At 35.8% G+C, this 15,521-nt stretch overlaps 1 protein-coding gene across 1 annotated transcript; it reads right to left on the bottom strand.

Annotated features, from left to right (window-relative positions):
• Positions 1 to 2,184: 2,184 nt before the first annotated feature.
• On the bottom strand, positions 2,185 to 3,380 carry LOC138892840 (uncharacterized). The gene is made up of 2 exons (XM_070176587.1): positions 2,844 to 3,380; positions 2,185 to 2,736 (listed from the first exon to the last, which is right to left on the bottom strand). Exons 1-2 carry the CDS (start codon positions 3,378 to 3,380, stop codon positions 2,185 to 2,187), a joined length of 1,089 nt encoding a protein of 362 aa, XP_070032688.1.
• Between the last annotated feature and the right edge of the window lie 12,141 nt (positions 3,381 to 15,521).

Below are 15,521 nucleotides of genomic sequence, written 5' to 3'. Positions count from 1 at the left end.
ACAATTGAAAAAACTCAGCAAAGTCAGAGCTTTTCCTCACCTGAGATCGGCGTTCCCGAAGGTGATGAGCTTACTCCTGGTGAAGTTGGTGTTCAAGCTTCTTCTGCTCAAGTTGAATCTTCTCCCGCTACTGATGATGCCATATTGGATTCTGCATTTCCCGCTGCTAATAATGCCGCATTGGATTATGCCCCTTAGTGTTCTTTCAGAACTTAGTTTGTTTTTAAACTTTTGATGGGAAGTTTTTTTTTTACTTTTTTTGGAATGGATGGTTAGTTTTTACCCCTGGTTTGTTTTGGGGTTTGTTAGTCAAACAAACATTTTGGTTTTAACTAAGTATATACTTAGCTTTAGCCAAGTTTAATATATGATCTTTCGTTTAATTTGAGTTTTTGTTTAAACTCTTTGACTTGCATTTAAAATGCTTTAATATTTCGTGATTTTGGCATAGACACGAATTTTATAAAAGAGGGCCCTTTTATAATCGATATTAATGAAGAAGACGTCTCAACTTCATATTGGTGTAAGTATATAAGAGAAGTAGGAAAATATATATTTTGAAGAAATTTCATAAATAGTTTGAGAAAGTTTCATGTTTTGAACTTTCAAATTACATAACACTTTACAAGTATTCAATTAACTTTTTGTGTGACATCTACAACTCTTTCATAATTGTCTTTCTTATAACATATTTCAAAAAATTCTAGGGTATATCTTGCTACCCATGACTAATCATTGCCCTTAACCTAAGTACTCGCAGGATCTTGTAATTTATGTCAGCGAGTTTACACTTTATCAAAACTTATTACAAAAGTTTTTGAATCAGGCTTGTTTTTTGGCTCTTGATTGGCTCTTGACTTTTGATTTTTGGGTTGATCCACGCTTCAATTCTGACTTTTAGTCTTCTTTAGTCTTCTTTGACTTTCAGTCTTCTTTTCCTTCATATCTATAGTCTCCCAAGTGTTAGAGCTTTGAAGTATGAAATCTCGAGCACTTGATTATTCCTTCCATTTGGTTCATTTCCTAAAAAGGAAAATACATACGGGACTCGGAGGTATATTTTTAGATGATGACTGCTTAACCCTTTTTATTTTTATCAGAAAGGTTGTAACCCAGACCGGGAATAATTTTGTATCACGCGTGTCTTTCAGGTCTAATATCATCATTTGGTGTGGGCTAGCTTTGTGCCTATCATCTAAAATGGTTAGTATAATTAAAAAAAAAACTAAACCATACACGAATGATGCCTGACCGGGGGATCTTCCTTTGCTTAGAAGTAATACTTTTTTAAATGAACAACATTCTAATTTGATGGGAGTACTTTGCCTTCCATTGTTTCTAACTCATACGCACCCTTTCCAGCAATGCCTCGAATCCTGTAGGGTCCTTCCCAATTTGATCTCAACTTTCCTGCATTGGCCGCTTTTGTCGATTGAAAAACCTTTTTGAAGACGAAGTCCCCAATCTTGAAGTATCTAAGATGAGCTTTCCGATTGTAGTATCGCCCAATAATTTATTTTTGCGCTGCCATCCTTATTAGAGCCGCTTCTCTCATTTCTTCAAGCAAATCTAGATTTATTCGCATATCTTCCTCATTTGATTCTTCAGTTGCTTGGGTATATCTTGTACTTGATTCACCTATTTCAACTGGGATTAAAGCTTCAGTACCATACACAAGTGACAATGGAGTCTCCCCCGTACTTGTTTTTGCTGTCGTTCGATAAGCCCATAAGACTCATGGTAACACTTCTGGCCACTTACCTTTTGACTCCTCTAATCTTTTCTTCAAGTTATTAATAATAACTTTGTTTGTCGATTCGACTTGTCCATTAGCCACAAGATGGTAAGATGTTGAAGTTATTCTTTTAATCTGCCAACTCTAAAAGAATTCTGTGATTTTCGCACCTATGAATTGCGGGCCATTATCACATACGATTTTTTTTGGAACTCCGAACCGACATATGATGTTTCGCCAAATAAAGTCTCTGACTTCTTTTTCTCTCACCTGTTTGAAGGCACCTACTTCTACCCATTTGGTAAATAATTTGTTACTACTAATAAAAACCGTACCTTTCTTTTGGCTTGTGGTAGTGGACCCACGATATCCATCCCCCATTTCATAAAAGGCCATGGTAAAATAACCGGATGTAATAGCTCCGCTGGGTGATGCATGTTGTTTCCATATCATAGGCATTTGTCACATTTGGCCACAAAATTTTCCGCATCTTCTTCCATTTTTAGCCAATAATATCCTACTCTAATTAAAGTTCTTACCAAAGATCTTTCTCCTGCATGATTTCCACAGTATCCTTCATGTACCTCTCTTATCACATATTCTGTTTGAGAAGGTCCGAGACATCTTGCTAGAGGCCCTCCGAACATCTTTCGATACAAGTTGCCACGAACCAAACAATAACGCACAGCTTTTCGTCGAAGTGATTGAGCCTTTATCTTGTCTTCAGGTAAAATCCCATGCTGCAGAAAATTAACGAATTCGTTCCTCCAATCCCAAGTTAAATTATTGAAATTCACCTCTTGTTTATCTTGATCAAGTGCCGAATGAAACGAATGTATTACGGTAGAATTTTCTTCATTCGTTACTGCTGCAACAAATGCGAGATTAGCTAACGTGTCTGCTTCCGCATTTTCCTCCCTGGGTATTTGCACGATTTCTACGATTGGAATTGTCTGATTAATTCTCATGCCTTTTTCAAATATTGCTGCATCCGCGCCTCTCTAGATTTATAAGTCCCCTACATTTGATTAACTACAAGCTGCGAGTTACTTTTCATTATGATTTGCTCTATTCCGAGCTCTCGTGCCAATTCCAGACTTGCAATTACAGCTTCGTATTCTGCTTCATTATTAGTAATGGGATGGCACTTTATTGCTTGCATTATGATTTCTCCTGAAGGTGGGTTTAGAACAATGCCTAAACCCTCTCCTTTAACATTCGAGGAGCCATCAGTAAATAGGATCCAAGTACCCGGATTAGATTCGGAGAATACCTGCAGTTCCTTTTCTGCTCCAGGAACTATCCCCGGGCTGAAGTCTGCCACAAAATCCGCTAAAACTTGTGATTTTATCTCAGTTCTAGGTTGGTACATGATATCATATTCACTGAGTTCTATAGCCCATTTGGCTAACCTACCTGATAGTTCTTGCTTATGCAATATATTCCTTAAGGGGTAAGCGGTCACTACAGAGATAGGGTGATATTGAAAATAAGGCCTCAACTTTCTAGATGCCATAATTAGTGCTAAAGCAAGTTTTTTTAAGTGAGGATATCGAGTTTCAGCATCCAATAAAGATTTACTAACATAATAGATTGGAGATTGTTTACCTTTGTCTTCACGTACTAATACTGTACTTACTGCCATTTCTGATACAGCGAGATAGATAAGTAGCCTTTCTCCATCCTTTGGTTTAGCCAGTAACTATGGGTTTAATAAGTATGCTTTTAGATTTTTGAGCGCTTGTTGACATTCATCAGTCCACTCGAATTGTTTTTGCTTTTTCAACACTGAAAAGAACTTAAAACATTTCTCTGAAGACTTAGAAATAAACCTCCCCAAAGCTGCTATCCTACATGTCAGTCTCTGCACTTCCTTTTTGCTCGTGAGTATGTCTGGTATTTCTTCAATGGCTTCGATCTGTGCAGGGTTTACTTCAATACCTCGGTTAGAAACAAGGAAACCTAAAAACTTACCTGAAGCTACACCAAAGGCACATTTTTTGGGATTTAACTTCATATTGAACTTGCGGAGAATCTAAAAAGTATCTGACAAATGTTGGATATGATCCCCCGCATGTGCTGACTTGACCAGCATGTCATCAATGTAGACTTCCATAGTTTTTCCTAGATGTTCTTGGAATATTTTTGTTGCCAATATTTGGTATGTGGTTCCAACATTCTTCAATCGGAAAGGCATGAGTTTATAACAGTAAGTCCCCCTGTCTTTGATAAAGGAAGTTTTTTCCTCGTCTAAAGGATCCATCTTTATCTGATTATATCCTGTATAGGCATCTAAAAAACTCAACAACTCATGTCCTGCAGTAGAATCAATTAGTTGATCTATATGCGGTAATGGAAACGAGTCTTTAGGACAAGCTTTATTTAAATTTGTATAATCTATACAAACTCGCCATTTCCCATCCTTTTTTGGTGCTACTACAGTATTAGCTAGCCAGTTAGGATATTTTACCTCTTGTATGGACTCAATTTTTAAAAGTTTTTGTACCTTATCCTGGATCACCTGATATTTGAAGGATCCTTGCTTCATTTTCTTCTGTTTGATAGGTGGATAAGATAGATCTTTATTTAGCTTGTGAGTCATCACCTCCGGTGGTATTCCTGTCATATCTGAATGCGACCAAGCAAAGCAATCTGCGTTAGCTTGTAAAAATTTGACAAGTTTACCTTTCATTTTTTGGCTTAGCTTCATTCCAACATAAATTTTTCTATCTGGCCACTGCTCGTAAAGTGTGATAGCCTTGAGTTCTTCTATTGTTGTTTTGATGTTTTCATTTTTTCTGGCTCTTGAATAACATCAGGCCTTGAGTCTACGTCCATTTGTCCACCTTCAGTTGAGGTTTGTGTTGTTGTGTCCTCAACTAAGTTCTGTAATTGCTTCGTTGTGCCTGAATCCACCACTGAATTGATACTTCTAGAAGCATGCTGATCTCCACAGATTTATCTAATCCCCCATTGAGAGCGGAACTTAATAACTTGATGTAAAGTAGATGGAACAACATCCATATTATGAATCCAAAGCCTGCCAAGAATCATATTATACGCCATGTCCGTATCTATCACTTGGAAATTCGTATCTTTGACAACTCCTTCTACAAATGTAGCAAGCATTATTTCTCCTTTTGTAACAATGCTTGAATTGTCGAATCCAGATAAGGTACATGCTTTGGGCACCATTTTGTCATCAGCTTGCATCTTGTTTACCACCCTTAGAAGAATGATATTTACGGAGCTACCAGGGTCAATCAAAACTCGTTTCACATTAGTATAATGTACAAGTAAAGATATTGCCAGTGCATAGTTTTGAGGGGTCATCACACCATTTGCATCTGCATCATCAAATGTTATACTATCTTCTTCAAAAACTTGGCAAACTCGCTTTGCCTGGGTAACCGTGACTTTTGATGTCTTTTTTGCAGCCGTATATGTCACACCATTGACCTCCTCACCTCCGCTTATCACATTAACCGCGTTTTTTGGTGATGGAGGTTCTGGTGGCTCTTGTCTATTCTTCATATACGTTTGCTTACCCTTCTCACTAAACAAATCAGTTAAATAACCTTATTTTAACAAATGCTCTATTTCACCTAGTAGCAATCTGTTGTTTTATAGCCGTGGTCGTTATGAAACTAGCACCAAAAATTTGGATTTCTTCTGTTAGGGTTCGATCTCATTTCTTTTGGCCACCGTACCTTATCTCCCATATTTCTTAAAACAGCTACCAATTCAGAAGTGCTAACATTGAAACTGTAATCACCAATCTTTACATTTGTATTAACATTGTTGTCCCGAGCATCTCGCTCTTTCCCAAACTTGGATGATGAACCCGCATCTCTGTCTCTTGATCTAGAACCATACCTTGGCTTTTCTTGTTTTGAGCGTGAATCTCGTCCTGCTGGTCCCATGTAAGGTTCATAACTGTTCTTACCGGACCTTTTTTCGATTTTTGGTCGCCTCAAACTTGTTCTTTCATCACCCCTTGACCGAGTGATAGTGTCTTCTTCTATCTGCAGCTTCGTACTGTACCTGTTGTACACATCATTCCAAGTTGTAGCAGGGAATTCTCGTAAGCTTTCCTTAAGTCTTCTCGTGGCTTCCAAGCTTTTTTCATTTAAGTTGCTCGCAACGCCATGGCCGCCCAATTGTCAGGTACGCGTGGTAACATCATTCTTTCACGTTGAAATCTATCCACAAAATCCCTGAGTAGCTCTGTATCTCCTTGTTTTATTTTGAAGATGTCTTCCATTCCCTTCTTAACTTTTTGAGCTCCCGAATGTACTTTTATAAATGAATCTGTAAGCTCAGCAAAATAATCAATAGAATGTTTTAGTATAAGAGAATACCATGTTAGTGCTCCTTTCGTAAGTGTTTCACCAAATTTTTTGACCAGCACTGACTCAATTTCTTGCTTGGTTAAATCATTGCCTTTCACGCCAGTTGTAAACGCAGTTACATGATCCCGTGGGTCGGTCGTTCCATCATACTTTGGAATATCGGGCATTTTAAACCTCTTCGGTATAGGCAATGGAGTTGCACTTGGCTTCCAGGGCTGTTGTGAATATTTGCCAATATCCACTCCTTTAATCACGGGTGGCACACCAAGTATTTGTTCTATGCGATCGTTCTGCTCCTTGAGCTGCTTCTGCAAAGTTAGTACTAAACTTTATAAATTAGAATTATTTGGTGTACATGACCTTCCATCGCGATATTCACTGGGAGTTCCTCCGCTTCCCGAATTAGCAAGTCCCGAACGTGGGTTTTCTGTAGTTGCAGTGTTGTTTGGAAGTGGAGTTGGTGGTGCAGTTGGCAATCCACTTACAAAAGCTTGAAGAGCATTGTTGACGTGTTTCACAATTAGTTATTTTAATGCGTCCTCGGCGGTTTGCTCGTCCCCTTGCTGATCATCCGTGTGCGATGTTGATCTTTGAGGTGTCCCCTCCCGGGACTGTCGAGGTGAATTTTGAGGTAAAGGGATTGGAGTTCCTCCCTCCAGTTGGTTTTGTTGGTTCAGTTGGTTGTTGTCGTTGGCAGTTGACATGATTGTTTGATAGAAAAGTGAATTTGGAAAGTGAAAAGATTATCAGATTCCCGGTAACGGAAGTAATTTGTTTAACCAAAAATATATCTTTCGATCAAATCTAAGTTTAGGAGAAAATGGGTTTCTCATAACCAAGTTTTGCTTCACTTTCTCAATGATATCAAAGGAAAATAACAAGAACAACTAAGGAAATAATTGATTGCCAAGTCAAGGTAGAAAATTTCGAGAAAGCAGAAAAGTAAAGTATATATTTCAATATTGCATCAGATGTCCTTACAAATAGAATTTTATGCCCTTATATAGGAATACACAATAATAACGGTTTTTCCCATAATTTGGGCTAATTATGGGCATTAATGATATTGATTGCCCATTATATTGGATTCTCATAACCGATGCATTTATTGCTATAAATGCCTTACATCTATTACGATTCCCCTTCCTTATTTTTTTGCGTTCCATGTATCTTTCCTTCTTTCTACTATTTATTCATTCTCTGCCAGTTGTTAGGCCCGGTGCCGTCTCGTGGATATTACTCCTCGTGCCTTCTCTTTTCCTATCAAATAAGATTGTCACGTGTTGCTATATTATTGTTTCACGCATTATGCCATGTCAGCGGTCTAATATTCCACGTGTAGTTTTTTTTTACCACCAATACAACTAGGTAAGGAAAAAGGATTCAAGTACAACTATTATGCCAGTACATATCTAAAGATATTGCTAACTATATCAGAGGAATTCAACATTAAATTTATACATATAAATTGAAACCTACATCGTATGAGTCTCTTTCTTGTACATATGCATAAAGACAAACTAACACGTACGGGGTATAGGGCTAGATAGACCTTTAATGTTTATTCCTTCTAAATGTTCGTAAAATTTAAGAAATCATCATCATTAATACTCCCTCCGTTTTAATTTATGTGAATTTATTTGATTGGACACGAAATTTAATAAAAAAGAAAGAAGACTCTTAGAACTTATGATGTAAAATGAAGCACATATATTTTATATGGCTATAAGTCATTGCATAAAGGTAAATTCTTTTCAAATAGGAAAAATGGTCATTCTTTTTGGCACGGACTAAAAAGGAAATAAATTCACATAAATTGAAACGGAGGGAGTATGATTTATGAATACCCTAAACCATATTAGACATTGCTTGAAGACTCAGAATTACTTTCAACAAAAATTGAAAGTAAATTAATTATATGTAAAACCTGCGTAAGTTATCCTCATAATTGTTATTATAAGGAAAACTTTTCTGACGTTCAAGCTTTATCTCTCTCTTCTTCTTCTTGGTGCTTCTTGACCCACAAATAAGCTTGAATTCAAAACCATATGCTTTTCCAAAACATGAAAATAATCCTCCTCCATCTGAATCATGTCTTTTTGGTCGAGATTTCTTCTTAATTTCAACATGTTCTTGCAAATGAATTTGATCATCTGAGCCCCAAGTCAAGCTTTTCGATCGCATTGATTGGATTTCTTCATCTTTGTCACCTGGTACAGTCCAGTTCTCGAATACAGAACTTCCATATTCTATCCCTTCCCCTGTGTGATACAATCCTTTCTTCATATCTTCTGCCACAATTGAAGGTATAGGTTGCACTCCTGAACAAAATGACACAGTTGGTGTCCTTCTCATCTTTTGATTTGGTGAAAAATCTGAACTGTTATTAGACATTATTCGTTTACTACGTAAACGTTGCAATATTCCCCTTTTTTGAGTTTTATTCTCCTCGCGTGTCTCCACCACGTAATTAATATTCTTTGTAATGTCTTCTTCGTACAACGTGTCATGGCCTTTGGAAATAGTCGAGATGCTTTCAAATTTTTCGTCACTAATACTTTTTTCATCTTTTGATGAAACATGGGTTGTACATATAGAAGAGCTTAATTCACTTCCAGAAGGGAGAATTTCTAGAGGGCTAGTGTCAATCAATTGGACACTAACATGAAGAAGCCCTTGTAAATGACCACTTGGACGACGAATATGTAGAGTAGTAGATCTCATTGTTGGATTCTTGGATGAAAGAGGAGGAAAAAAGCTATTTATCATAAGGTGAGTTGTGCCAATAGGGAGATCACGTAACCATGCAACGTTATAAATCTCAAACGTGACGGAAGCTGATTCTGAATTAAGAAACTTGTCATCCACACGAAAAACCATCTTATAATTCCATGTAGGGTTTGTTTTGCCATTGTGATCAACCCTAGTTGTTAATCTATGGTCAGGATGTATATATGCAACAGCAAAGGTTCGTAACATTTTGGAGACGGGGGGTAAATCTTGGGCTGAAATCACATTGATTTCTAAGATCTTGAAAGGAGGTTGAATGAACATTTTGGCCAGAATTCGACCCCTGGAGAGCGATGATGAACCTCGTCGTCGTCTTTGAATTAAAGAACGACGATATGAATGAAGAAGGAGAATGAGAATGCATAATAATTTAGAAGCAATCTGATTTTACCTCTAACAAAGGGAAGGCTAACCCGTATCTTGTTACCTGTTGAAAAATGGTAAGGTAGAGCAGGGATGTTTGTAAGGCTGTTGTTTCGAGTTATTTGTGCCACAAGTTTCTGATTTGGACGTAATTTAATATATTAATTTGATTTGGAATTATACTATACTTGTGGAGCCGTATAGAGTAAATTAAATATGACGTAAATATTGGGTGTAGATAAACTTTTATATTTTTTTGTATCTTGTGTTTATAACAAATCAATAGATGTAAAATATGTTTTATAATCACTTACCATACATAAGAATAAGTGTCCACGGTCTAATTTTAACTTCTAGATTAAATTTCTCGATTTGAGTTAAAAACCGAAAAAGATTGGACCATTGTATTTACCAAAATGGTTGGCAGTAATGAGAGACCCATAGCAACATAACGCTGTTTAATTAGCGAAAAGGATGGGTGAAATTCAAAAATGATTTTACAAGTGGTAATTAAAAAATAATCACAGTTTCAAAAGTAATTGAAATTTAGCTACTTTTCATGTAAAGATAAATCTGAGCGAAAACTGTTCAAAATTCGAAAAATATTCCAGCATAATATAATGGAGTTCCAGCATAATGTACTGGACTTCCAGTATAATATACTGAAAGCTCATACACAAATGTTCCAATCTCCAGTATATTATGCTGGAACTTTCCGTGTGTTGGAGTTCCAACATAATATGCTGGAAGTTCATACATAGGTGCACCAATCTCCAATATATTATGCTGGAACTTTTCGTGTTACAGCAAAATAAAGGCTATTTTTCAATGACTTTGCAAACACTAATTATTTTTCAATTACAGTCTGAAAACTGGCTAGCCCGTGCTATTTTTACGACGGCACAGAGGGAGTGTCGGATCATTTTTAGGTATATCACATTCTCATTAATACCGTCCTCTATCCACTTTTTATGGGACTATCAATTTTTTTAAAATATTGAAAAAATGAAAACAAAAAAAGAGAAGATCCCAAATCCTCATGACCCAGTACAATGGTCTATCTTCTAATAATCTACTTCTTACTTCTATATCATCTGTCCTTTATTCTCCTTATATTAGTCATATTTCGTCTGTTTTAATTGATGTAACAATATTTTTTAGCCCGTTTTAATAAAAATGCCAGCTTTCTAAATTTGACCTAATGATAGATCTAACTTAAACTTTCAACTTTACTCTTAATGAATTTATATTCATACAAATGTTATGACGTATGTAAAGCGACAAGCTTCAAAAATTTATAGTCATACAATAATATGACATATTTAAGACTATAAGTTTCAAAAGGTTTCCATATTTTTTTAAATTTCATGTCCAGTCAAATTTTGCACTTATATAAGTTCAGGTTATTCGTGATAGCAATGTACGCACTACGCACGTCCATTTTTCTTCCAGACAATAGAGAACAATTGAAAGCATTCATGCATTGAGAGTTCTAAAGAAAAGGAACGTGCAGAGAGGAACAAGTTGGACGAGTGTTTAATTTATTCATTAAGTTATCAAGTTGGTTGCGTTCAATTTTAATTTTTCTTTTAAGCTATTGAATTGTAACCTTTTCTTCTTATTGACGAAGCAATTTGGGAGGCTTAGTTTTGAGAGAACACATACTTCAAACTAGAGTTAAGCTTGAACGGGTTAGCAATATCGAGCTATTGGGCAGTGTAAAGGGCTTAGGTGTAAGCTCTTAAGGGTTACAAATATAATATGAATTTGGCTCGTTTTTTTAGTGGAAGAGTTAGTTGAAATCTAACGTGCGCAGTTTAAGCTAACATGCGCGGACCTCGTTAATGGCAGGAAAGAAGTCATGCGGTCGTCCTAAGAAGCAACAAATCAAGGTTAATGACAAAATACCAAAGCTCAAAAACATCAAAAGTAGCTCCTCTGCAGTCATGGAGTCAATATCTAGAGCTTCAAAAACATCAAAAGTAGCTCCTTTGCAGTCATGGAGTCAATATCTAGAGCTTCAAAAACTCAGGTAGGAATTGGAATCCTTACCTAGATCCCTTATGTCGGAGTTTCTGCATCTGCAAGTCAGCAGCAGAAGCGAGCAAATCAAAGCCCTATTCCTATGCATGTTGACTTGAGGGGCAGTACACTCCCACCCTCTAGGGATGCCACTGTTCCATTGAGTAAAGAGCTGGAAGTAGGAAATCAAATGCCAAAATCAGTTACGGTTCCATTTGGGTAAGGAGAAGGAAGTTGGGAATCAAACACCAATGCCAAATATTGTTCCATTGCCGGAAGTAACCAGGGAGTCCACTTGGGCTGGAGTGCTTAATGGTAATCGATCATCTGCTAATGGTATGGCTTTACATTACATTACCCCGGAGTTAGTAGAAGGTAATCTCATTGCTAAACTTGAGAAATCAGATCTAGAGGCTGAAACTATGAAGTGGAAATGTGCCCTAATTATCAATGTAATTGGAGGAAAGTCGAGGTATAATTACATTTACAGATACATAAATCAGATGTGAAATACAGTTACTATGCCTGAGCTCTACTCTCATGATGATGGTTATTTCATGGTTAGGTTCCACCCCATGGCTGATATGAAGAAAATTTTGTGTGATGGTCCTTACACAGTTAACAATAGGCCCATGATAATGAAACAATGGAGTCCACAGTTTGACTTTGATGCAGAGTTTTTAACTGAGATTCTCCTATGGGTAAGGTTTCCCAAACTTCCCATGAGTTACTAGGGAGGTAGTTCCTTGAGTAGATAGCAAGCACAATAGGGATTCCACTGTTTGCAGATGAGTGCACTGCTAACCAAACTAGAAACTCTTATGCTAGAATCCTTATTCAGGTGAATGTCACTAAACCTCTCCCAAACAAGGTTCCAATTAGGGGTGTACAAAGAAAACAATAAACCACACAAAATCGATAATTCGAGTCAAACCGAAAGAAAAAACCCGATGTGGTTTGGTATTGGAAAATAAAACCCGACCATAATTGGTTTGGTTTGGTTTTAACTAAAAAAAAGTCAAACCGAAACCAAACCAACCCGATAGTATATTTATATAATTTTTAAAAATATTTTATACATATAAATATTTATTGTAATGTAATTTATAAATATTTCTTAAACTTTTTCACTGTTTTATCTTTTAACATATTATTTTAAGTTTAGACTTAACATTCTTGAATGATAAATAAACTTTATAGCCCATAAATGTAGTAACTCAAACAGAGTTCAAATCAATACTAATGCTAACAAAAGAAATTCAATTCAATACTAGGAATGACGAAAGTGTTGGATAATTATTTTAGTTTTACATTGTTTATAATGAAAATGCATAACTTAGTTTATCTTTTTCTTTAGTGCTTAGTTATGTAATTAATATTAGTGTTTATTAGATATACTTATTTTAGCATGATCTATATAGTATTTTTAGATTATGTTAGTTTTTATTATGGCTTATTAATTAGCAATATTTGTTTTATGTAATTTTATTATTTTTTCTTTGTTATTGAATATCTTAATATAATGCTATGACTTATCTCATATTATTGTGTTAGTTTCTAGAAAAACATATTATATAGTTGTATTTTACTAGGACTTAAGAAATATTTGGAGTACAAGTTACATATTTTATGCTATGAAGACTTTACCGGAAAAAAAATCCGAAAATCCGAAAACCCAAGAAAAATCGAGATTGAAAAATCCGACTTTGTTGGTTTGGTTTGGTTTATAAATTTAAAAATCCGACACCATTGGTTTGATTTGATAATTGAAAAATCTGAACCAACCCGACCTATGTACACTCCTAGTTCCAATCATGGATGACTCAGGTAAAATCTTTGATCAAATAGTGGAATACGACTGGAAACCTGATTTCTATGGAAAGTGTTTAAAAATAGGTCATGACTATACAAAAGCTTGCAAGGAAGAAGTTAAACAAGATCAGCAATCCAAAAGAAAGAGACCACAACCTATGAAACAAGTATGGAGGAATACAGGAGTTAAGTTAGCTCCTCCACAAAAGAATAGCTAGGAGCAGGCAGTGATCCTAAATAGAGAACAGGGGATTACTGCTTGCTCAGATGAGAACAGTGCATCAGATTCATTATCATTAGAAGGCCAGCAACTGCAACTTGATAAAGGGAAGAGAGCAGCTGAAATAAATGGAATGCCGATGAACTATGCCAAAGCAGTGGTAACACCTGGTAAGCAGGGACCTAGTCAGAACAAATGTAACCAGGGGCGAATTTACCTTAGAGCAAGCGGTGACGTGACACCGCTTGGTCGGAAATTTTTATTAAATATGTATACATAATTAAAAGGCAAAAATAAAATACCGTTAAAATATGTCAAGTGACACCACTTGAAACAAATATTCTTTAGCTAAATTGGTCGGGCGCCTCATTTTTCTATGAAACAAACATATATTCGTTGGTTCGAAGCCTGAAAGCTTCATTTACTATTTCAAAAGTTTTGTGCCTTATTTACACAAAAAATCTATATTTTATTGAGCAACGGTCGAACTGTTGACCGCTTAGAAGCTAAGATAAGTAACCTTTAGCCATTCAACAATCAGTTTTGTATTTTCTTGTGACAATAAATTATTTCTTTTCATGGTTAGTAGTTGTATTATTTTTTTCCTTTTTCCTTCCATATTCTTTATAGCCAATAAAATTGATTAAGAACAATATATGAACTTTTAGTGATTATTAGGTACTTTATAGAAAAATAGTAATTAGTATTATTTCTAGTGAGACTATTTTGAATACTTTTCAACAAACAAAATTCATCGAAAATAATTGTAATAATATGTTTGAGTTGTGTTTCATAAATATGATTCGAATTGTATTTTTTTATATGATGTTGTTTGTAGTGTTTTGTTTACTTGTACACTTTTAAAATGTGACACCACTTATGAAAAATCCTTTGTACGCTACTGAATGTAGCTACGATGGCCAGTTTGTCACCACCAACTGCGGGTGGTACATCTAAACCTACTTGATGTGTTGGTTGGTTTAGAACATTAGAGGTACTAACAAAAGATATAAGCAAAAAGAGTTGAGTACCTATATTAAAAAGAACAGTATAAAGTTAGTTGGTTTAGTAGAAACTATTCTTTAATATAAAGTTAGTTGGTTTAGTAGAAATTAGAGTTAAAAAGGAAAAGGCAGTATTGCTAATATGGTAGTACCAGGATGGCAAGTAAGGTTTAACTATGAACATGCTTCTAATTGGAGAATTTTGGTATTATGGAGTCCTTCCTACTAAGACATAATAATGATGGATTAGATTGCTCAATATAATCAATGCATTGTGATGTTAGAGAGGTAGGAAGATACCATGAACTATCTCATGTCAGTCATTTATGAGTTCGATACAATTTAGCTGAGGAAGCCTCTGTAGGTGCACCTGCAAACTCTTGCAACACAGAGTACCAAGCCATGGCTCATTTGGGGAGACTTTAATTATGTGTTAAATACACAAAATAGATTATATGGAAATCCAGTAACTAATAATGAAGTTCAAGATTTCACAGAATGTATGTAATTTTTAAATCTGAGTGAATTTCCTTGGACGGGATAATACTATACATGGTCTAATAAGAAATAAGGATCGGACAGAGTTTACAGCAGGATTGATAGAGCTATTGGGAATTGTGAATGGATGTATGCTTTTGGCCATATGGAGGTGGACTATAAAATGCCTTTTATGTCAGACCATGTACCCATGATGGTCACTTTAAGGAGAGTTGACTCAAGTGGAAAGATCCCCTTTAAGTTTTTCAATGTCTAGGCTGATCATGAGGACTTCTTACCACTGGTTGAAGAAGTTTGGAAGACATAACTGCACTCAGACACTATGAAAGATGTCTGGTACAAGCTCAAGGAACTTAGACCAGTATTAAAACAACTTAATAATGCTGAGTTTAGAGGAGTAACAACTAATATGGAACAACTCAAACACAGGCTACTAGATGCTCAAGATCAATTGAACAGGTGCTACAGTACACTGATCCATTAGCACTGGAAGAGAAAATGCTGCTAGAAGGATTGGAAAAATGGTCACTGATAGAGGAAAGTATTCTCCAACAAAAATCCAGAGCTAAATGGATAAGACTTGGTGATTCTAACACCAAATACTTCTCAGTTGTCATGAAGGAAAGAAGGCACAGGAAAGTAATTGCAGAATTGACAAATGCTCATAGAGATAGACTTACTGAGCAACATCAGATTCAACAGGAAATAATCGATTTCTACAAATC

Source organism: Nicotiana tomentosiformis, chromosome 5, assembly GCF_000390325.3.
Source record: "Nicotiana tomentosiformis chromosome 5, ASM39032v3, whole genome shotgun sequence".
In the NCBI taxonomy this organism is placed as follows: domain Eukaryota; kingdom Viridiplantae; phylum Streptophyta; class Magnoliopsida; order Solanales; family Solanaceae; genus Nicotiana; species Nicotiana tomentosiformis.
Note: the sequence above shows the minus strand (reverse complement) of the source record. Positions and strands in the feature narration are given on the sequence as shown.